Source organism: Cydia amplana, chromosome 10 (assembly GCF_948474715.1).
Source record: "Cydia amplana chromosome 10, ilCydAmpl1.1, whole genome shotgun sequence".
In the NCBI taxonomy this organism is placed as follows: domain Eukaryota; kingdom Metazoa; phylum Arthropoda; class Insecta; order Lepidoptera; family Tortricidae; genus Cydia; species Cydia amplana.
In genome coordinates, this window is record NC_086078.1 from 2,991,502 (window position 1) to 3,017,491 (window position 25,990).

A 25,990-nucleotide genomic window follows, 5' to 3' on the forward strand; every position below is an offset into this window, starting at 1 on the left:
TTATTCTTGGGTATATCGCTTACATATAGATTAAATAAGATTGGCCCCAGAATGGAGCCTTGGGGAACCCCATGCGGAACTGGTATTGATCTTCCGTACAACGTGCGAAGTTTTCCACGCACTTCTCGGCCTGAAAGGTAATTCTCAATTAATTTTATTAGATTATTTGCCATTCCAGCTTCGAACAGTTTCTTACTTAGCCCCGCGTGATTAATCGAATCAAACGCTTTACTAAGATCAGTCGAGACCATGGCTACGCTGTTTCCCTGAGCTAGAGCGTCGGTAATCACTTTCCCAGTCCGTAAGATTTGGGTACCCGTTCCTTTACTTTTTGTGAAGCCATGTTGATATTCTGGAATGAGTTCTAGTCGATTAACTTCAGACAGAATTCGCCTGTACATAATCCGCTCGCAGAGTTTACCCATGATACTTAGTAAGGTAATCGGACGATACGAAGCAGCCTCGGTATGGGACTTACCCGGTTTATGCAGAAAAATACAGTCACCTAACTTCCATCTCTTTGGATAATAGCCCGTGTATAAAGTATAGTTTATAATGCATGCCAAGCCGTTGTGGTACGCTGGACCAGCAAGTTTCAATGCATCTGCCCTTAATTGATCAGGACCTGGCGCTTTCTTGTTTTTGAAGAGGCGAAGAGCTCGTACTACCTCCTCCACGTCAGTATGCGGTAGTGGTTGGTATGGTGTAAATATTTCAGAGTTTTTGTGATCGTTATCTATATTCGCTTCCTTAACAACTGCTGTATCGACCAACGTGTTAACTGTATCTTCTTCAGTCAATATTCCTGGCAGATCAGGAAGACGCTGTGGCTTAGCTTTAAGTGAACGTTGAATTTTCCACATTTTAGAGAAGTTATCAACGGGGCTTTCAATGACGGTATTCCATTGAAGCTCTCGATATTCTTGTAGTGCTCTTTTCAGAATGTTTTTAGCAGTATTGTATATACGACGTAAAATATGGCCTGGTGGTGCATTTTTTGCTTTTAGTTTACAGCGGTTGCGATGTAGTATCATGTACTGGATGTTCATCGGTAGTTCTTCTCTCCGCCTTGACTCTCGCAGAGGTGCCATTTCATCTAATGCCCCAGTCAGTATGTCTTCCATTTTATTGACATATGAGTCAGCTTCAGCATCAGTACTTGGTTCTGGAAGTGGTAGATTAGCTTCAATAATGTTTTGAAATTTGATTCGGGACTCTTTAGATTCAGTGATATTCCGCATGGTACGTCTAAGTTGGATATGTTCGGACGTTTCTATGTCTACCTCTAATTGCCATGGATAATGATCCGATGAGATAGAATCAAGTTGTTTAGTTCGATAAGTTAATTCCATAGCCTCCTGTGTAACTAGTGCAACATCGAGTATTCCATCCCCTCGGTGACATGGACGCGATGGTAAGTTGGTATGCACTAGCTTTGCCTCTCTATTGTTAATGGCATGTCTTACTAAGTTGCCAGCTGCCTGTGTTTGAGTATGTCCAAGTTCCTGCATCCTCAAATTCAAATCTCCAACATTAATTGAAGTAGTGTTATCTTCCAATAATGCTTCCCAATCTGCTCGGATTTGATTAAAGCGTAGATGTGGATTATACAGACCACGTATAATTATACCACCATTTAATGTTTCCAACCTAATGGCCACACCCTCTATACACCTGTCTACGTCTTCCACTCCTGGGATTACCGTAGTAAGATTCCAGCGAAGACCTTGTTTTATATACATAGCCGTAACAAGATGAGCTGCCCTGGCATCATAGATCTTATTGAAGCCCGGTATATTATATTTGCTTTTAGTGAAGTCAATTTTACACTCATTTAATATTATAATATCCGGTTCATGTTTTAGCGCCAACTGTTTAAGTTCAATATATTTGTTTCGAATGCCTTGAATATTACAGTGCACAATTCTTAAGCACTGTTTTCTTTTTCGTAGCACGTTGGGCAACTTATCCATTGATGAGTTCCAACACAAAATCAAGAATCGTTTCTGCGGGATATCCCTTTGCTTGTAAACTCTTCATGAGATCCTTAGCCTTGGAGAGTAAATCAGATGAAGCATTGATTTTACTTTCTTCCCTCTCGCCAGATTTACTCATGGTATCAGGGTTGTTTGTTATTCCTGCTGCGACTGATACGTAACTAGCGCCATTCCTTGTAACCTTAGAATTGTTAACATAATCACGTTTACGTGGTTGCTGTTTCGTCTGTTGGATATTTTTAGCGAATGCCTGACGCCTGTTCTTTTGTTTTTGGACTTCTAGCTGAAACAATGGGCATTTCGCTTGTCTTGCTGTATGCCCAATTTCGTGACAGTTATAGCAAACATGCCAAACTTCTCCATTTTCATGTTGTTCTATAGACTCTTGTTGTTGAGGTCTACGGCAGTGAGATTGTACATGGCCAAATTGCCAGCACCTTTTGCACTGAGTTACCGCTGTATCTCGAACTTTATATTTTTCTAATGTTGCCCGTTGACATAAGATATACTTTATGTCTCGAGCCACCCTCATATCAGTCTCCCCAGGAAAAATGAGAATTAAAGTCGAATTTTTCATAACAATCACTCTTTCTAATTTAAGGCCGTACCTTGTAAGAATATCTGCTTTGATCTCATCCTCTGTATAGCCATCTGCATGAATGCCCTTCGCTACAAGTTTTTTTGCTGGGCGGCGATCGTCCTTGCAGCCGTGCGAGTAATAATTATATTTAATTGGGTTTTCCTGCAGCTTAGAGTCTATTGCCTGATATGCCTCCCTGTTTTTCGGAAAATACGTAATTTTCTTACTCCTTGGGTCTGCTCGTATTTCACAGTTAGTACTTCGAGCCATTTCATTCGCTGATTTCCACTCATTCTTATTAGTGATCCATTCTTCATATTCACACACAAAGGGAGGGTAACGTTTCGTGTTTTTCTCCTTGTCAGTAGTCTGAAGAGGCTCAGTCATTTTCTGTGGAGCTGCGCTAGGCAGTCTAGGCACATTGTTACACCACGGGTCATCTTTAGGTAAGTTAGCTTCGGGGCCAGCCATAGGTAACATACGAGGTTTTCGAACACGGCGTCGCTTGACCGCTCCATTATCACTCATTACTGAGACAGTATCATCTAATTCGTAATTGTGTTCATCTTCCGTCAACGGCAGTATAGAGAAAGGGTTACTCGTTTCTAAATTAGTTTTCGGTACAGTGCTCAATCCAGTATTCTTATAAGTCTTTGATTGCGTTTTGTTTTTGTGCACAATCCTATCGTTAGGCAGTATGACATCCTTTGTTGTCATATTGGTTTCCATGGTTACCGTCTTAGTAATACCTCTAGAATCATTGTATTTTTTCAGATTTTCTTCAGATAATTTCTGTTTTGCATTTTTCACTCTAGCTGATGATGTCCATGGTCCCTCGACTAGATTTTTCGCCATAGGTTTTATGCTGTCGCATCTGAATTCGACGCGGCTCAGTTTTTTACAATATGTACATGTTATTCTCTCGCGAATAATGAATTCATTTTGTGGAATTACTTGCACAAATAATGGACCTGAGCACTCACACAGAGGGCCCTTGCCTTGTTTAAGTTTATTTATATTAGTAAGGTAGTGCACATACCTAGTTTTCAATACTACGGAGCCGTCCGAGGTTCTTTCCAATTCACTATGAATAAATATTTTCACAGCACTAACTTGTCCACATACACATTTGTGGTTTTTGCACATAGACTGATCGCCAATCCAGTCATAAAAGTTTGATTCTTCAGATGAAATATCACAATAGTAGCACTGCACTACGTCTTGTCCGTTTTTGGCATTTATAGGGGCATTGTTTACCTCAATTCTTTTCATAGGTGGCTTATCGCCCATTGTACAATCCTTATCGACCTCCATCTTACACTTTTAACAAAAATCTCGCACAGAACCGCAAAAATACGCGGCACACGCGATGCACATAGACCTGGCGCTGCCTCACGCAGCCCCGCACGTAGCGGGGCACCGATAGAGTAGCAGCCTCTTATACGCACGTGCGTTCGCCTCAACTGTCAGTGCGCGACCTTCAAATCCAGTCTCGTAGCAGTAGGTACCTACGTTTATAGACGGGTCTATTGCGAAATTTATTTTATTACCTTTATTTTGACGTTTCGACACAGGTTTCGCCGGTCGTGGTCGCGGCTAACTGATGCAAAATGTCAAAACACAGATTTGTGCAACAACCCGACGAAAAGTGTATGAAAAAGTTTGGGGTAGACATCACATTTTCAAACCATCCACTATACGCATAATGTTAATTATTGTCAATAGTCCGAGTGAGTTAATATGTGTTGAAAACGCCAAAGTTTTAAATATTATAGTACCTCTAGTACCTCAGGACTGAGGACTCGTGTATGAAATAATAATAGCATAATATGTACTAGTATTAAATTTAATATTTAGCGGTCGCTTATTGGTGGAGGGACGCGCAAGGAAACTGACCGTGGCTTCGGCCTACCCACGCATATATTTGAATGACGTCAAGGAACTTATGTGAAAAAAACATTTTTCTCACTTACTTCACCGTACTGAGACAAAAAGATAGAAAACGGTTGGAAGCTTTCGAAATGTGGTGTTGGCGGAGGATGGAAAGGATCAGCTGGACTGAGAGGAAGACGAATGAAGAAGTCCTGAGTATGATAGGAGAAAAGCGATGCTTATTAAATACAATAAGAAATAGGAGAGGCATGATGGTAGGACACCTGATACGGCATGACAAGTTTTTCCTGAACATCTTGGAAGGCAGGATTAAAAGACAAGAGAAGAAGGGAAACCTAGAATAACTTATCTTAGCCAAATAAAAAATGATACATCGTATGAGGAAATTAAAACAGTGGCACAAGAAAGGAATGATTGGCGATTACTCCACCGACAAGAGCAAAGCTCTTAACTCTTAAGTTATGATGATGATGATGATGATGATGACTTCACCATATGTAACAACATAATTGCAAATCTTGCGACATAAAAGATAGGTACATATAGGTATGTATACTCAAAACCATTATCTCGGCTTACCTACTGTTTCGGAACCAGCAGGTATCTTCGGTATTTCCAACTACGGCAAAGACAAGGTTAAAGAGTTCTGAAACCTTTTAGATGCACTTTATCTCGGCAATTCCATTACAATGAGCATTTTATATCTGTGACATTACAAAAAAGGTTAAACAAATGCCGAGCGATCGATCAAGAGTGACGCACTAACGCCATCTGTTAGCGCCTGACGTCACTAATTTACTACGACAATGGTAGCTATTTTAAATGTGAACCTTGTTTTAATGAAGGTAAGGTTCGTAATGGTGAACATTGAATGCAGTTTTATTAAGGCGACATTAAATCAAAGTTTTGTTTTTCCTTGAGACTGAGAATAACGACATTGTTGGGCTATTAGTTTCAAGTTCATTGTCCAGGATAGGTCCTATTCCGGACGTGATCCATGAAAGCACTGACTACTTTGTTCAATAATAATTACATGTATTTGTATAGGTTCCCCTAGGGCTGTAGTTGCTATATAGTACTTTACATCGTGACTGTGGGCCCGATTCGGATTCTGAAATAGACATCTGTTAGATAACTTTTAGACATCGCCAAGATACGGTAACGATATGTTTAAGATCTAACCTGTCAAATGTTGATATGAATGTAAAGGGCGATATAAAGAAACACGATGTTACTTCAATGGCGGTTTATTCTAAACTAAAAACATGGTCAAGCGCGAGCGGCATACCCACATATTCATATCTAAACCTAATAGTTATGTTTACCTACATGTATAGTATTGTGATATACTACAATGTGACATTTGCGCGATTCTGGAGATACTCTTGAACGATTTCCACAAGATATGGCTTAGAGATCCAATTCACGTCTAATAGATATCTAACTATATCTAACGTAAAAGTGACATTGGTTGCTCGAATTGCGCTGCAAAAGAGAACTAGTTGAAATCTAAACTATAACGTATCTAGAATGGATCTAGTACGTGTCGTCTCTTGTGAATATCTTGAAGTTCGAATACGACAGTTTATCGATCCTGTATCGAAGCTGTAATGGCTGTATGGATGCTGAATAGCAGGGCTATAACCGCGAAAATCGAAGTTCGCAAATTGCGGGCATTTTTTTCTGTCACTCTAATTACTTACGCCTTCATTGGAGTAAAAGAGAAAGATCCCCGCATTTTGCGAATTTCGGTTTTCGCGGTAGCCCCTCAGAGCTATAACCACGAAGTTCGTAGATTGCGGGCATCTATCTCTGTCTCCCTTATTACGACGACGCCTTCATTGGAGTAAAAGAGAAAGATACCCGCAATTTGTGTTTTTCGGTTGTCACGGTAGACCCTCTGCTGTATCGATGATATATCGCGTAGTAACGATGCAGAATCGACCCAGCGACTAAATCGCTGCAAAAACTGAGGGCCTACCGCGAACCACGTTCGACGTGTTGCCTCTCTGTCGCACTTGTAAATTCGTACGTAAGTGTGACAGGGAGGCAACACGTCGAACGTGGTTCGCGGTAGGCCCTCTGGCCGTGTGCTACTTCCCTTAGGCCTCATTTAGACGGTGCGAGAACTCGCATGCGAGTTTAATTACATTGTGTCATTTGATCGGTCGGCTGAATTGACGTAACCTCAATGGTCCGCAAAAAATCGTAAGCCCCCTCCAGACTCGCGCACGAGTGTGGAGGGGGCTGCATACGAGTTCGCGCGCCGTCTAAGGGCTCATTTAAACGATGCGAGTTTCATTACATTGCGGGTTTTGATCGGTCGGTTGAATTGAACGTTATCAACAGTCCGCAATGTAATTAAAATCGTATACGAGTTCGCGCGCCGTCTAAATTAGCCCTTATTATGTGCTTAAGGCCATAGAGCCATAGTAGGGCGTGCCTTCAATTGAAACCAGTATACAATAATGACTATCGATAATAAGGACTTAAAAAATATTTACATATATTTCAATCAATAACTAGCTAATCTAATAAACACATAAAATCTAATAAATTAATTCCATTAAGATATATATTTTATTGGCGGCATATAATAAAAAATGTGACTAAAATTGTGGATTCCTACTTTCTACTGATAGAATAGAATAGAATTTCTACTGATTCTCAAATTCAATCAGTAGAATTTCAAAAATACTGATTTATGAGTGACGAAATCGAATGGTCGAGATTCTAAAATCGGCCCCCTGGGGACCGATTTTTGAAATTCGACCGCTCGATTTCGTGTATTTTATTCAATAATATCTCCACTACTAGGCATGTAAATTCTACCAATAGAATTGAAAACGAGTGGTCAATACCACTAGATTCCCAATTTCTATCGCTCGAATTTCAAAAATTACCACTTCGCCGTTTTCCACCGATTTTCGAGTGGCAAAATCGAGCGATCGAAATTCAAAAATCGGCCCCCTGGTGCTCGACGCGGTCCCAGTACATGTCATCTTGAAACTTATTTAAGTCATTGTCAATAGAGGTGACAGCGGGGTGCCATCTATTGGGCATTAGCATGTCGAGCACTAGTACGTTTGTTTACCTTAGTGCATGACTGCTTTCCATCGTACTTTCTCGGACTCGTTCGTATTTGTCTTGCTACTTCAGTCAACCTCAGTACTTTTTGTGTTGAGCCGAGACTGACTGAAATAGCAAGACACGTTCGCACGTTTCCGTGAAAATTCGATAGAAAATAATGTAGGTACTACAACTAAAACTGTACCCGACGTCTGTTTTAGTTGTTTAATCATTAGCTAGAATCGCTTTATCTATAGTGGATGCGGAGTATAGCAAAGTATTTGCTCTGGAAACAAAGTAGGCGCTCACAAAATAAAACTAATGTTGAATTGTTAACAGAGCTGTTACGGACTTCCAATAATAGTGGAATATCTTCAAATGAAGCATTTTGACTTACAGACCTCCTATAGGTTGGAAAGATGCTGACGAAAGAAACTATAACTTAATTAATAAAAGGACAAGGGTCTGGTATTTATAAAAAACTGACCATGTTATCAGTTAATCATTCTTACGAGTCCGTTAAGTCCGTATGAAATAACAAAAAGTCCTATGACGAATATTTGTTTAAGTAAAATGTCATTCAATAGAACTTGCTAACTCTGTAAACAAACCGCCATACTAAAATTGACACTAAATGTCAATTTACTAGGAACTTTTGTTTACATAGTTAGCAAGTTCTATTGAATGATACTTTAGTCAAAGTCAAAGTCAAAATATACTTTACAGTACATATGGGGCTACTTTTCCGCACTAGTGCGTAAAATAGCACTTTTCGTGCGTATGTCGAAACTTTAAAGTGCCATATGTACTGTAAAACGTTGTTCGATACACGTGCGAATAGGTAATTCGCAACTCGTGTCGATTTAAAACACTCCCTTCGGTCGTGTTTTAATTTATCGCCACTCGTTTCGAATTTCCTCTTTTTCGCACTTGTATCGAAAATAACTATTATTCATGTAGGCCTAGCAACAAGCACTTATGAATCGTAACATACTTATAAATTATCTTTTTCTACTCCAGCACTTAAATGTGTCAATTAAATGACTGACAGTGATATCTAAAGCAATGTCATTTGAATGATTTGTCTATAGGCTCATAAGATGACTGCTAGCAGTCATCTTATGAGTATAATACAACTGCTTTATTTTTTTTAAAGATACAAGTTCCGATCATCTTGATTGAAAGAGGTATGTTTTCATTTACAATAATAACTCTTTTTTTTTTTTAAATAATAACTCAATTTTTTTTAAATAATAACTCTTTTTTTTTAATAATAACTCTTTTTTTTTAAATAATAACTCTTTTTTTTTTTTTTTTGTTGCTGCAGCTGTCATAGAAAAAGTAATGTATGCAACAGCTCATAATTGGTTCTTAAAATTCTCGGGTCTTTTTTTACAAAACTCGACTACGTCTCGTTTTGTAACTTCGACCCTTGAATTTTAAGAACCCTTATTATATCACTGTTGCATAAACTACTATAAGCTAATTATCAGAGCAATTTATTGATGTTATTATTCCATAAGAATATTGGATTATTATACAAATCAAATTAAACACAAATTAAATTAAATTAAGAATTTCACAAAAGGATCGTCAAACATGAAAAAAAAATTGTATAAAAAATACTAGTCTAGAATGTTTCTAGAATAAAATCTAAATGTCAAATAATTAAATAATATTGTTTACCTTGTTTACTCAGCCGCATGATACTTTTTTCCGAGCTTTTATCTCATAAAGTTTCAACATTTTCTTTACTTCGCTGTCTCTCTGCTTAAGAAAGGTAATCATCTAACCAGACAACAACAAATGCATAACAATTATTTGCACTCAAAAGTGGCCATCAATTTGTTTCCAGTCAAATTCAAGGAGCCAATAATCATTAGATCAAATTGAATGAGATGGTAAACCATTTGCACCGTTTAAAAATGATTGAAATGAATTGAATGAACGTTTAAAATGAAGGCGTCAATCGTTATTGTTGAAACATCTGTTATTCTCGTTTAAAGTAAGGATGCTGAGCACGAAGAATTTCGTACATTGACTTGCAATTTTCTATCTCTATCCTGCTATTGCTGTCCTGTTCGCTGCAGCATTAACCGCCGGCATCATTTTCGGGGCAGCAATATACCGACCCGCCTCGGCTTCGCACGGGTTAACAAATTATACCTTCCTCATGAATCACTCTATTAAAAAAAGCGGCCAAGTGCGAGTCGGACTCGCCCATGAAGGGTTCCGTATTTAGGCGATTTATGACGTACTAGCTGTGCCCGCGGCTCCGCCCGCGTGGAATTCGGTCTGTGTCAGTAAGCTAATTGATCTCTAATTTCTCTTTCTCTCCCCTGGAGGCGGAACTTGAAGTAAAGTTGACAGATGGATACGATTAGCGGACTGAAGTCCAGATAAAATATTTTACAATTAGGTAGGTACCACTAAACAAAACTACACTCCAAAACCAATAGTTTTTTTCGCCCTTATTCCAATATTAGACGTGATTTAAATGACACAGAGTAGTAGGTGTATAACGGACAATACAGTACTACTTTTGTATTTTTACGTCCTTGACTGTACCTATCCAAATCATGTCCATGGCAAATATCATCCGATTCTGTCCTCCAGTCAAATCATTCTGAGCATGATAAATTAAGAATTATACACATAGAAATCCATACTTCCTAACAAACTTTCGAATTTAGGTCTAATATTATATTAGTTAGAAGTAAGATTAGAGGAAAGGAGAATATTATAGATATCAAATATCTACATATATGAATGTACCGGGGATTACTTTTAACAGTGTAAAAAAATGTTGAATTATAACTTTTTAATTTAAGTGTTATTTATTAAATAACACTTAAATTAAAAAAAATTGGCCTAAGTCGTAGTCGCTTGGTAGGGTGCCCAGAATGCCATCTTTATTAAAGTACGGCGTAACCCTTAAAATCGTATTAAAAACGCGAGCGTAGCGAGCGCGAAATTTTTTTGATAGAAAAAAAATTGAGAGATGCTATGTCAGGGACACAGCCGCAATGGTTTACGTGAAACGTTGGTGTGGATATCTAAATAATGCAAAAGCCGAAGGCCGAGCTCCATGTAGGGCCGAAGGCCCGAAGCGTCCAGGCTGTCAGTGCTTAAGCACAGAACAATAGTATAAGTGTCTAAATACGAAGGCCGAAGGCCGAGCTTCGTGTAGGGTCGAAGGCCCGAAGCGTCCAGGATGTCAGTGCTTAATCACAGAACAATGGTATCAGTGTCTAAATGCGAAGGCCGAAGGCCGAGCTCCGCGTAGGGCCGAAGGCTCGAAGCGTCCAGGATGTCAATGCTTAAGTCGTAGTAGTAGTCGCTCAGTAGGGTGCCCATCAGAATGCCACCTTTATCAAATGAGGCTTAACCTTTAAAATCGTATTAAAAACGCGAGCGAAGCGAGCGCGAATTTTTTTTTGATAGAATAGGATTTGAAAGAAGAGAGGCTATGTCAGGGATATAGCCGCAGTGGTTTACGTGAAATTTTGGTGTGGATATCTGGAAGGCCGAGTTCCATGTAGGGCCGAAGGCCCGAAGCGTCCAGGATGTCAGTGCTTAATCACAGAACAATGGCATCAGTGTCTAAATGCGAAAGCCGTAGGCCCGAAGCGTCCAGGATGTCAGTGCTTAAACACAGAACAATAGTATAAGTGTCTAAATTCGAAGGCCGAAGGCCGAGCTTCATGTAGAGTCGAAGGCCCGAAGCGTCCAGAATGTCAATGCTTAAGTCGTAGTAGTAGTCACTCGGTAGGGTGCCCAGAATGCCACCTTTATCAAAGTAGGCTTAACCTTAAAAGTTAAAAACGCGAGCGTAGCGAGCGCGAATTTTTTTGATAGAAAAAATTGAGAGAGGCTATTATGTCAGGGACACAGCCGCAATGGTTGAATTTTGGTGTGGATATCTAATGCGAAAGCCGAAGGCCGAGCTCCGCGTAGGGCCGAAGGCCCGAAGCGTCCTGGATGTCAGTGCTTAATTAGGGCCCGGCCACATGTCAGCGGTGCGGCGCCGCCGCCGCCGCGCGGCGCGGCACCGCAGAAATCTGCGGCGACGCCCGCCGCAACGCAAAATTTTGCGGTGCCGCGCTGCGGCGCCGCAAAGCGGTGCGCGGCGCCGCGCGCGGTGCCGCAAAGCGGTGCGTTTCGCCGCGCGCGGTGCCGCAAAGCGGTGAGTTTCGCCGCGCGCGGTGCCGCCAAGCGGCGTGCGGCGTCGCGTGCGATGCCACGCTGCATAGTAAAGAATAAAATTCGACTACCAGTTGTTTAATCAGACATGGATTCCTTCACACGTTTTCTGCTCTTGCTGTTGTTATAGCGATAGCGTTTCGCCAAAAAACGCTGCAAATGGTGTTAAAGGTGTGAAAATCGGTACGATTGATCTTTAGGACATTTGAAACAATTTGACCCGAAGCACCAACAAATAAAAAAAACTAGAGGAGTTATGACGTCATCTTTTTTTTCGTTTAAAAAAAATAAAAAAAACGAGAATAAAAAAAACGAGAGGAGTTATGACGTCATCTTTTTTTTTGTTTAAAAAAAATTGTTTAGAAACCTATCGTGTGTAGTATTAAACGAAAGGTCTTTCAAGCCGATTCCAAAAATATATCACATCATTACATTTGAGTCATTTTTTTTAAATTATAATAAAAAATATTTTTCAAAACATACCAAGTTTGGGTTTCTCCAGATACAATACCGTTAAAATTTTTATCTACACACATGTAATTAGTGCTCTATAATGCGTTCAGAAACCGTAGGAAATGACCAGCTTTATTACAACCAATTTTACTATGAAAACTTTCTTATCTATGGTAGTAGGAAAATTTGTACTGTAATGTTATAAGTAATTATAACGTTACAAATTTTTAGTATCGTTATGAGTTTAAATTTGGAACAGCAGTCAAAACTCAAGTGGGTCTCTATTCTAGTATCCATAGATATTAAAAAAAAACAGTTATCGATATGAAACGTCAGTTTAGTATATTTTTTAATATTAACCGCACGATATTTGATCTCGAGTGACATGAGAATAGGAACTCTATTCTTTTGTCTAGGAATTAAATAAAAACTATGGATGCGTGACATGCGTGAAAAAAGTTTTCATTCACCGTCATTTAGCGTACAGTTTATCTTTTAATTAGTTTTATGTGTTTAGATAAAGTAGTGTATGTAACTGTACATAATTAGGCATTAAAACTCGTGTGATCCTATTAAGAAACTCACTAACGTTCGTTTCTTAAACCCACACTCGTATTTTGATGCCTCTCATTATGTAGCAGTCACATAAACTACTATTTTTGTTAAATATACCTCAAATTATACCTAATATCCTCATATCTAATTCTAATAAAGCAATTTTGAAAATATTTACATTTAGTATATTTGTTTTAATTTTTTCTACTCCCGTACCTTTATTTGTCATTTAAAAGGTCGTACACACACCTTTAAACCCTTTGTTATAGTTGTCAAGACAAGTCTTTAGTCTATTCCCCAAAAAAGTATTTGTGCATACACGCAGTATCTTTTTGGTACTTTTACGATACTTCGTGTAATCACCACTTTTATACTTATATTAATTTTATGCTTTCTATTTAAATATTTAATTGAGAGATTCATAGATCACACTTTGTAAAATTGAAAATTAAAAAAAAACATATTTCATGCAATTATTTTCAAAATTGCTTTCTTAGGGTTAGATATGAGGATATTAGGTATAATTTGAGGTATATTTTACAAAAAAATATTGAACGGTATTGTATCTGGAGAAGCCCAAACTTGGTATGTTTTGAAAATTATTTTTATTATAATTAAAAAAATGACTGAAATGTAACGATATGATATTTTTGGAATTGGCTCAGAAAGCCCTTTCGTTTAATTTACCACACACGATAGGTTTCAAAACAGTTTTTTCAAATTCCATACAAAAAAAGATAACTCATCTCGTTTTTAGGGTTCCGTAGCCAAATGGCAAAAAACGGAACCCTTATAGATTCGTCATGTATGTCTGTCTGTCTGTCCGTCCGTCTGTCCGTCTGTCTGTCCGTCCGTATGTCACAGCCACTTTTCTCCGAAACTATAAGAACTATACTGTTGAAACTTGGTAAATAGATGTATTCTGTGAACCGCATTAAGATTTTCACACAAAAATAGAAAAAAAACAATAAATTTTTGGGGTTCCCCATACTTCGAACTGAAACTCAATTTTTTTTTTCATCAAACCCATACGTGTGGGGTATCTATGGATAGGTGTTCAAAAATGATATTGAGGTTTCTAATATCATTTTTTTCTAAACTGAATAGTTTGCGCGAGAGACACTTCCAAACTGGTAAAATGTGTCCCCCCCCCCCCCCTAACTTCTAAAATAAGAGAATGATAAAACTAAAAAAAATATATGATGTACATTACCATGTAAACTTCCACCGAAAATTGGTTTGAACGAGATCTAGTAAGTAGTTTTTTTTAATACGTCATAAATCGCCTAAATACGGAACCCTTCATGGGCGAGTCCGACTCGCACTTGGCCGCTTTTTTTATTTAATGGTGCTTCGGGTCAAATTGTTTCAAATGTCCTAAAGATCAATCGTACCGATTTTCATACCTTTAACATCATTTGCAGCATTTTACTGAATTTCTCGGTGTACTGCCAGCGCTATTAAGAAGGCGCAGAAATAAAAAAACAATTGAAAAGAAAATTTTGGGTGAACCCATATCTTCGTATAATGAATGAAGATACAAATCATTTCAAAAGAAAATACCGGCGCGGCACCGCAGAAATCTGCGACGCCGCACGCCGCTCGGCGGCACCGCGCGCGGCGAAACTCACCGCTTTGCGGCACCGCGCGCGGCGCCGCGCACCGCTTTGCGGCGCCGCAGCGCGGCACCGCAAAATTTTGCGTTGCGGCGGGCGCCGCCGCAGAGCGGTTTGCGGCGTCGCAGATTTCTGCGGTGCCGCGCCGCGCGGCGGCGGCGGCGCCGCACCGCTGACATGTGGCCGGGCCCTTACAGAACAATAGTATAAGTGTCTAAGTGCGAAGGCCGAAGGCCGAGCTCCGCGTAGGGCGGAAGGCCCGAAGCGTCCAGGTTGTCAGTGCTTAAACACAGAACAATAGTATTAATGTAGGTTAATGTGTGTGCTGGGAGTCCTGAAGCACTCAATGAGTTTAGGAACTCCAGAGGGTCTGTTGTGGCGTTGCCTTCATCCAAGACAGTGTTAATGGATTTAGGTATATACTGCCTGTTCACTTTTGATTTCTGCCAATATCCGCGCATGTGTAGGTAAGTATAGACGTACGACTCTCTCCAGTACCCGCTGATACACCACAGTACTTACCGTCGAGCACGTCTGTCGTGCGAATCCGCTGAGCGGTCAACCGTTCTTCGCACTGCGTGAACGTCTCCGATTCTTCCTCAGATTCCTGAGACCGTGCTACCTTGTAACCTCAATACGTTGCGAGAATTTCGCGAGAAAATTGTTTTTTTTCGGAAAGGTATGGTGACGCGTTTAAAATGCAAGTCCCAAATTGTTTGACACTTACAAAGACATAATACCTATTTAAAATTTAAAAACTTTCGCGTTTTGAACACATATTAACTCACATTTATATATAGACGGGCCTATCTCGAAATGTATTTTATTACCGTTATTTACCGACGTTTCGACACAGGTTTCACTGGTCGTGGTCGCGGCTAACTGATGTCCCAACAAAATGTCAAAACAGAGATTTGTGCAACTACCCGACGAAAAGTGTATGAAAAAGTTTGGGGTAGACATCATATTTTCAAACCACCCACTTCACATAATGTTAATTATTGTCAATGGACCTGCGATAGACCCGTCTATAAATGTGATTTAATATGTATTTGAAAAGACGTTTGACATTAACTAAGAAATTTTTTGTTTTTTTTACAAAGTACATACACAAAAAAAAAGTTTGCACCACTTTCTTAAGTTAGCGCCATAAGATTCAGGTGCAAACATAACTTAATTGAGTGTAGTGGCCACCACCCCCTTTTAGGGGTTGAATTTTTCTAGCCTAAAATAGGGCCAGGGATTTTCTTGACAGATTAGTAAAGTTTGCATCAAAATCCGTTCAGCCGTTTTCACGTGATGCGCGGTCAAATAAACAGATAAACAGACAAACAGATAAACAGATAAACAGATAAACAGACAAACAGACAAAAATTCTAAAAACTGTTGGAACGTGTTCTGTTATCGATTCTAAGTATCCCCAACCAACTTTTTTTCGAATATCTTCCATGTACAGACTTTCGACCCTCTTCAGCTTTATTATATTTATGACGTATAAAAAAAAAACTACTTACTAGATCTCGTTCAAACCAATTTTCGGTGGAAGTTTACATGGTAATGTACATCATATATTTTTTTTAGTTTTATCATTCTCTTATTTTAGAAGTTATAGGGGGGGGGGACACACATTTTACCACTTTGGAAGTGTCTCTCGCGCAAACTATTCAGTTTAGAAAAAAATGATATTAGAAACCTCAATATCATTTTTGAAGACCTATCCATAGATACCCCACACGTATGGGTTTGATGAAAAAAAATTTTTTGAGTTTCAGTTCGAAGTATGGGGAACCCCAAAAATTTATTGTTTATTTTCTATTTTTGTGTGAAAATCTTAATGCGGTTCACAGAATACATCTACTTACCAAGTTTCAACAGTATAGTTCTTATAGTTTCGGAGAAAAGTGGCTGTGACATACGGACGGACAGACAGACGGACAGACGGACAGACGGACAGACAGACAGACTTGACGAATCTATAAGGGTTCCGTTTTTTGCCATTTGGCTACGGAACCCTAAAAACCGCATCAAAATCCGTTGCGTAGTTTTAAAGATCTAAGAATACATAGGGACAGACAGACAGCGCGAAGCGACTTTGTTTAATACTATAAGATAAGATGGGAACGGGTCAACCTACGAAATTCTTAGTGCTTAGCGTTCTTACTTTAAGACTAATGTTTGCTTAAAACGCATCGCCATAAAACGTGCTAATCAGTATCTAAATCTGTTAAATAAGCTATTTTAACTGTAACTTTAACATATCTTGTAACAGCTGTAACGGGCAACATGCAAGTATAAAACGACATGTCTTCAAGCCATGTAAGTACAACACTTATACGTTATTTTGTGTTATAGAGTGCGTAACCAACATGCCAATCGTTTACGCTCCGTAGCGAACGAAACGCAACTGTCATAGTCGCACTAATATGGAAGAGTGATAGAGAGACACAAAGCGTTTCGTTGTCGTAGCGCAAGCGATTGTCACCTTGGCTAGGCGCCCGGTTGTAGGTTTGTCACCGGTTCTCAAGATCGTTACGCAACGGGTCGATCCGCTCTGATTCGGAGCGCGGTGATGTGTGACTGTCATGTATCAAAGGTACCAACATACCGATATACGTGGTACGTACTACGTAGCTAGTTGAAGCCAGTAGATTAAAAAAAAAAACCGGTCAAGTGCGAGTCGGAATCGCGTTCCAAGGGTTCCGTACATTTAGTCCGACTCACGCTTGACTGCACATTTCTAATATGTTTTCCTGTAGGCTGTAGCTATCTATAGGTAAAGAACTATTTTGTATATTTTTTTCCAAATTTTAGACAGTAGTTTCGCAGATAAATGGTCGGACAGACAGACATTATATACAGACGCACGACGGATCCTATTCGTTTTTTGCTTTTGGGGTCCGGAACCCTAAAAAACAGTTTGTTAGAATATCTTATGATACCTCCCAATACTGAAACGAATCTAATGCCACCTTTGTGTTCCGTCAAACAGTTTAGGCTGCAGACTGCGCCAGTGGTGCCAAGCCAAAGTACCTATAACATAGACTAGGAATCCTCTAGACTGAGTTTAGAGCAATTATTTCATGAAACCGATGCTGCCAAAAATACGGGGGTGCGGGGGGACGAGATGAGCGAATCCCATGCCTTGATTGGTCCGTTCAAAGACACGGACCAATCACGGCACGGGATTGACTCGAAGATGGAGTAAAACTACCGTATAAGTGGCAGAGGGGGTAGCGTTACTATGCTCAGTCTAGAGGATGTCTTGTCTGTGACCTATAAAGATTGGAAGTTAGAACAAAAAGTTGACAGTTCCGAACAAGTAACAACTGACAGGCCGATATCGTCCGGCGGACTGGTAATCAGTGGGCCCCTTAAGCTAAATGAGCTATAAAGGTATACATATAGGTAGATCTAATTTTCATGAAGAAAAGGAAAGCCAAAATACCTTCGGCTTGCCAGAGATTATTATTACCTAAGTATTCCTACTAGTAAACATGTCCCACACAACCCGTTATGAAAGCCAGCTCTATTATTTCTCCTTTCTAGAATGTTAAACGGACAAGGTCATTAAGATGGATACCAGCTTTTTCTCGCCTATTTATCAGGATCTGATGCGATGTACTAAAGCGATCTTCACATTGGATGCTGAGCGAGAGGGACATTGCTATATACTTGCATACTGTTGTCTCACTCACGCACCAGATCCGTATCAGTGTGATGGATCTACAGCACAACTCGAATGACCTTTGATGGGTCTTATATCGTTGCAATAAGGATCAGGTTAGGTTAATGATGGTAGAACCAGTTTCGATCTAAACTGATGAAAAAGTGGATCTTGATTCTTTAGCTTCGTCTTAATCAGTGACTCTATAAATCATCTTGAAAAAGAACATTTAATATTTCTAGGAGCGTATTCGGAAATGCAAAATACAATAATAATTTGATTTCAACACCTATCAGTGAACCGTGTGTGAACCACTGCACAAGTATCGTCGAAATATATGCGCATATTTAGTTTCGATAAAATTTCTCGAAATTGCAAATTATCAATAGGTATTATCATCGTTATTGCGCGTTAACATAATAATGTCAGGGTTTTAACATTATTACAAAAACAACTATAATAAGGAGCGAGCGCAAGGCAATAATGATATGACACAATTTAAAAATTTAGTAGGTAATTGCATTTATATTAAATATTTTACAAATTACGCATCTTTGCTAAGTGCCATGTAGGTATTCTTGTGTTTACACTCCATTTTATTACATGTTAGGTAGGTAATTACAGTAATTAGGTACATAAATACATAATGGCCTGCAAGTTACATGTTTGTAAAAGTTAAAGTTACGAAAAATTAGCCCTTAAAAACTCGTCAAGCGGATTATACGATCTGACTACGACATATATACCAGCTGTAATTCGTAATCACAATTTCCAGTTTCGCAGCGGATAATTAATCCTAAGTCCGTGATTAAGTGATGTGTGCACAAATGTAGCACAACTTCATTCCATTGTTTTATCAGATTGACAGGTTGTTTCAAAACCAACCGCAGTTCACCTGTCATCTTTTCGTCAATTGTCTATTGACACATGACACCAACCTGTCATTTTAATTAATCCACTACTACTTGTGACGATGGATCTATTAACCTGTTTGAAGAGGTATTGGTAATCATTGGTTAGGAAAGACTGCGAGCTTACGGGTTACATTTTTTTACTAGACGCATAATAGGTATTATACATATTTCTTCTGCTTGTTGCTAGACCTACCTAAATTAAGAATATTTTGATTGACCTTATGAATTAGGCCATACAACAAAAAGACATTAACGAACGACTAAGCGCCCGTGCACTTCGTTTCGACGGGACTTAAATTTACAATAGATACCTAGTTTGTTTAAATATGCCGATTTTCTCGTAGAAAAAGTATATTGTTTATAATAGCGAGATAATTAGCTTTTGAAATGGGACACACTTACTTCACAATTATTAATTCTTAACAATAATAACGTGGAAATTCACTACAAAAGGGTTACCCAACTTTTCTCTCATTAGAACACGATCGATTGTAAATAATTATATAGTAGTTCATTTGTTCAAATAGTGAATGGTTTCATTATAACACAACTTATAGCTGTGGTTATCACAAGGTCGTCCGGTTGCAATCAAACCTAACATTTATCTAAAAGTGCCACTAGAATTAAATTAATCCCATTAGACATCCGACTGCAATATGGCATGAATAATTTATTCAATCTTGTTAGAGGTTGAAAATGAATGTTCTAGCTCGTAAATAGAATTGCTTTAATGAACTACAGGAACCTGAACTGAACTAATGTACCTTAAGCACCTTTATTAACTCTATAAAATATCTTAATCTATAATGGACATGTGTTGTGGAGATTTAAATATCATGATAAGTAGCTAAAGTTCGTAAAAAGTACAACTCTTAGGCGTGTAGAAATGCAATACCTATTTTTAAGAAAATTATAATGACATCATAAAAAAGTATAAAAGGTTATAATTTTATTTATATTTGATTTTTTGATTAGTTCCACTTTAATAAATGGTTATTCCCGACAGAAAATTATAATAATAACGGCAATTTATTTGGTATTTATCAGTAGGCACTCAAACTACAAGACATATCATATTATTACCTACCATTTGGTATTAAATGAACATAACATAAAGTTACTTCTATTTCCTGAAAATGCTGTTATTCAACGAGCATTTATCTTATAATAGTATCTATTTTATCGAGATTGCAGTGAAAGCATCCAAACCGCTTCGTCCAGTTACACTTGTAACTTCCTATATTATCTCGCAATCTAGTGTAAAACGTGGATAATTTAAATTTATTACTTATAAATTTATTTATAAACCAGCATTTATCAAATAAATCAGCAGGTCCGCAGGTAGGGACCGGCAAGGCAAGGCGGCGCGAAAAGTGAAAGTAACTTACCTCGAGATCGGCTCGCTCCCGAACCACCATTACTTTTTTAAAGAAAATCTGAGGCATAATGACACTTCACCTTTGACCTTCACATAAATTAAAAAAAAAAAACAAAGTCAATTATGAACGCCACCGAAATTTAAAAACTTTTTGTATTTATGGGTCAATGTCACTTAACTTTTTAAACTGCCGCGTTTTTATCGTTCCTTTGTTTGTAAACAGAATGCACTGAAATAATCCACGTGAGTTTCTGTAAGTTTTTTTGTTTTTAACACGGACCTTTCCCTTCTAACACTCTGTAGCAACTAAGCAACATACTAACCATAATGTTTATAAGTATGAAACGTTGACTTCGCCGTAGGACTTGTCTGTCGCAATAGTACCGGCATGCAGTCGAATTTAATAAATTCGCGTAAGCTACACTTCTATTGCGTACCCGATAAGACGCAAAATTGAAAAAATAAGGTTGCAATTAAACTGCAAATGGTAAGTTTGTTTAATCTTCAGTGCAATACACCTAGACGAGATCTATGATAGGGATATCTTTGCGTTTTTGTAGAACACGCTTGGCATATACAACATACTCATTAGGAAATAGTCATAATCGGCCTAGTACCTTAAGTAATTAGTAATTACCTATACTATCAGAGTACCTAACTGTGTTGGCACAATCTGCTGTCACAACAACTCAACGTTGTTATTTATGATTGCTTGTGGACTATAATTAAGTAGATAATATTATGGCCATGTACCAATTTAGGTTCTAATTTGTTTTTTTTGAAGTGAAAACTTCTTTAGCGGCGCTGGGCACTTTTTGAGGTGGGGAAAAAATGATAAACTCGAGACAGCGTAAGGCTATCACGTGACCGTAAGGTTTAGATGGCCACTCATTTAGATGGCATTTAAATCAATAAAGAAAAACTCAATGACATTACATGAAAAAGGTTCTAATCTTGTACGCCTGTACGGGCTGAAATACGAGGATCTCACAGTTACATTCTAACTTTATATCACTCAAATATAATTCAATAAAGCTAATACATCTTGATCAAATCGCTAATAACAGTGAACTCTAGTACCGGTGAATAAAACTCAAAATATCATGACCAAATATATTTAGATGCGAGGTCTGCAAGGTAACTTTACAATTTCTATTCGAATTTTGAACAATTAACGCTACAAATTTGAATTTCGAATTTTTAACAAGCTCGATCACTGACCAGCAATTTCGGAATTGAAGTCTTTTTCAATAGAAAGGAGTGCTGCAGACATTTTGGACTAGTCATTGAGTTTTCACTTCTGTCGGCACTCCCGGAGTGCAACCCGTTGTTTTTTTTTGTAACCGGAAGTTGTAAGGATACGTTAATTATTATTTATAGTCAACACTTTCGATATCCTTAAACTTTGGATACCTACATACAAGACAATTGGAGCTCCTTTCAATAGTTTCATTTGCTCGAAAATAAAGAAAATAAATAAATAAATATGTGGGGACAATCTTACACAGATAGATCTAACGCCAAAGCCAAACTAAGTAAAACTTGTACTATGCAATGGATGGGTACTAGACTACGATATACATAAGTACATAGATAGATATATGTATGTACTTCCATAACTCAGGAACACACAAATAATTGCCCTATCCAGGTCTCGATCCCGGGCCCCGGCACCTCCACCGACTATACATGTATATATATATATTTACGTACTTATACATGTTTACATAGGTACCTATATATGTACCGTACCTACGAAATACAACATTCTAGCGTGGCCTAGATAATAAGTATAAGTATATGCAAATGAAAGTGAATGAATAAAAGTGTATTTTAACAAGCGTTTACCCGTCACGCTCAGCTGCGATGGCATGTGAATAAACATTATGTTTTTATTATTTAAACTACACTAATTTAATAAATGAAACCGTAACAAGATAAGAGAGAACCTCAATTCTAAATATGTAGATGTAGGTAAATAGTATGAGTGGTAGTGCGAAATGTAGAGGTATGAACGTTATGTAGGGATATTAATACCTAACCCCTACCTTCCTAACCAAAAATTTAGTAAAAATATCTTTCATCAAGTTATGGCATCGTCCATCTACTATTATTTACTAGTAAACACAAGCGGAATAATCAAATGCTCCTTACAAAATGCGTTTTTTTCAGACTAGGCGAAAGCACCATAAACAAAAGAAAACATTTTTATATTCCCTCAATATAAAGTCTGTCAAGCCATTTCCGTCAGTTAAAAAAGCGGCAAAATAAACAATGTAGCGAAGGGTAATCGTTCCATAGAAACTTTGAATTTCGCGCCTTTTCTACTGACAAAGTTGTTTGACCGACTATAGGTACCTGTAACACCCTGTAACGAACAAGGACAATCAAAGTACAGATGTAGTGCATAATTATTTTCCTTCGTATTTTCACGGAAACGTACGAACGTAACGTGTCTTGCTATTTCAGTCAGTCTCGGTACAAAAAGTCCTGAGGTTGAATGAAGTAGCATGACAAATACCTACGAACGTTTCCGAGAAAATACGAAGGAAAACAATTATAATGCACTACATCTGTAGGTACCTAACTCTACCGTATCTCTCTGTATGTATATGTTTTATATTTTAAGCCAAAGTTTACAAGCTTTGTCATGTTCCCAAGAGGCTAAGGTAGCTGACATAATAAACTAAACCAAAACGGGCATCTCGGACCGCAACTGCATTCGTGAGAACACTCAGCTCAATTACACGGCTATTATTGGTTTTACTGCTCGAATTACACCGGAATTTCGTAATTACGGAACGTTTGAGCGGGTTAGAAGATGGGCTCAATAATTGAAGAGATTTTATCCCGCCTACGGAAAAAGTCTGACGCTGGCATGGTGTTTTTATGAACCTTTAAGAAAAACATGTTTTATTAAATTTCACAAGCTTGGTGTGGCCGGGGCCGGTGTATTCAGGTACATAGGCTGAGGATGGTTTGTACGGATCAAAATAAATACCTATGAATATGGACTTGATTTCAAATGCAAACCAGTTAAAACACCCGATATAGAGTCTGTGCGGAAAGACAATAAGATACGTGGAATCTAAGGGAGCCCATACATTCTACGACTTTTCTCTTTCTGCACAGACTCTACCTAATTAAATAGGAATCTACGCTTAGTCTATGGCTATGGTATCTGGTTTTTGTATAGAAGCCCCCAAAGAGACTCCGATTTTTAATTTCAGACCGTGTGGAATGCGCCCTAAATGGTGCGCAAAATATGATGTGCACCTATTCAAATACGTGACTAGCAGCCGAATTGGAATGCAAATATTGAAATATTATTCACATGAAGAGTATCATTAGATCGTTACTCATCCAATTCTAAGATTAAGTATAGGTAAGTGTAGGTTTCCATACCGAAATTTCAGCTATTTCGGCTAATACTTATTGCTGGAGAAAATATGTTGCTGAAGATTAAAAGAGAGAGTACCTATTAACAGATTTCAGGGACTATTTAATTGAAGGTGCATCCCAAGTGGTAAAGTAAATTCAACATTGTCTATGACACCTATTTTTTTGTATCGATAATAGACAATGTCTGAATTTATTCCCGGGCCATAGAAATTCCGCTGTTTAATTTCAGATCCCGTGGGAGTCATTATCTGCCTTGCAGTTCCAAAAATACGTTTATTGACCCCTAAGTCTAGTACTTACATAAGAATCATAAGGTAGAGTCTGTGCGGAAAGACGTCGTAGAATGTATGGGCTGCCTTAGACTCCACGACTCTTCTCTTTCCGCACAGACTCTACAATCATGTTATTACTATTAGATATTTTAGGATATGGGATGAAGACTTATGGACTAATGCCGACAACCCCCCACTGCGATAGATACGTAAGTACTAGGTAATATTCCAAGATTCCAACCAAGAAAAGTTACGTGAAACATACACACAAGAAAGATCTTACGCAACTCGGCTGATACCAACAAACAACCATCTTTATCTAAAATACGATAGTAAAGCGAGATGCAAAGCTAGTACGGTCATTTTCTCGTATATTCAATAAGCAACGAATGTAAGTACACAATAGCCTTTGACAGACAAATAAGGAAGGAGTCACGTATTGTGAGTAGATTGATATATTTGTAATGTCCAGTGGAAAGTGGCTACGTTTTGCGCATAGTAATATTGATTTTTGTTGGATTTAGTCAATTGGTTAGTCATATGGGGCTTGGTGATTAGATTATCTATTCATATATATTATATAGCAATTAACCTGTCCAGCCCTAGTAGCACGGTCGCATTTTTATCATTTATCACCATGCCTGTCACGTTCTAACAAGTATGTAAGTGCGAAAGTGACGGGCTTAGTGATAGTCGATAAAAATGGAACCGTGCTGAGCCCGCAGTGCGTTATGGATTTTAACATAAATATTAATATAACTAAAGCATTAATTAAGCCGCATTTAGTTAACTTAGGTCTCTTGGCACCTGAGTTTTTGATTATATTCTGGTTTTGTTTTCACTTTCGTTACTAAAATAACGCATCACCTACGTTAGCCGTTAGCCGTAGTACCTAATCGTGTAACTTACCAGTACGTTGTGAGAAATAATTACTAACGTATATAGGTACCTACATGTAGGCAAATGTAGATATATCTTGTTTACTCCATATGGTATTGAACATTGATTGATTAAGTCAAGGAGCACCACTCGTCTATCATTACATTTAACTCTAACCGGCTATTTACGTAGTTTTATGTAACAATCAACTTCAATCAAGCGTTTAATTATGTATCAATATGTAACAAGGATATGTACGTCAGAAAAGTTACTCACGTTTAAATCAAATCCAGTGCTGACCCAGGAGCGCCTGTGTAAAATACTCCCAACATATTTTGCCTTCCATTTAGTGAGGAACCCCTCTTTCTTGCGTTTCGAACGCCGGTTCACTGTATATCGGTCCATAATTCACTCTCACTGAACCTTCAATGCACTGAGTCCATCAAACCACATATACGACACGATATCTGTACTCCGCGGACGTGCTTAAACTAAATGCATAGAAAAATCTACTACCGGAAAAGATAAAGTTTGTTATATAAAATCTAAAGACGCGGACCGAATAAATTGCTGCTGCTGAATATATTACCTTCTAAAGTCATTACGCATCTAGTTTTAGTTTTAGCAACTTTAGAAAGTGTATTTATTAAATTCTAGAGCTTCGAAAATCGCCTTAATATTTTTTTAGACTATAAACAATTTAAAGTTTTAAATTTTAATTACGCGCGTTTTGGACGTAGACGTCCAACTTTGAAGTTTAAAAAAGTAAAATTGGTTTTCCGATGCGATCCGAAACGCAGTCAGGACAAAACTGGCCCTGTTAGTAATGTTCAGTACATTATTGTTGCCTTATTCGTACGGTACGATGGATCGAATACGTGCGCAATTCATATGCTGTACACATATTTTTTGATTGTCACAAGCATACAACTTGGACAATAGGTTCCTACATACTCGATATGCGGAGCGGGCGCGTCCTAAATGTAACTGTGTGTTAGTAGGTAATTTTACTAACCTAAATACTTTATACAAGGACGTACGTTGTGTTTATAATGTTTGATTAGTGTGGGAACAACTGAAAACCACCCATTCATGGTGAATCACCATTCATGGTG

At 38.3% G+C, this 25,990-nt stretch overlaps 1 protein-coding gene across 2 annotated transcripts in view; it reads right to left on the reverse strand.

Annotated features, from left to right (window-relative positions):
* The window catches only part of LOC134651306 (uncharacterized), a 113,613-nt gene extending 88,211 nt beyond the window's left edge, over positions 1 to 25,402 (reverse strand). The window contains exon 1 of one of the 2 annotated variants that reach the window (XM_063506357.1): positions 25,152 to 25,402. In XM_063506357.1, the coding sequence (XP_063362427.1) occupies positions 25,152 to 25,280 (129 nt within the window). In that variant the 5' untranslated portion in view covers positions 25,281 to 25,402. Of the gene's footprint in view, positions 1 to 20,332; positions 20,475 to 25,151 lie in introns of those variants that run through there. The other variant, XM_063506358.1, reaches the window with a different exon arrangement.
* Positions 25,403 to 25,990: the final 588 nt, after the last annotated feature.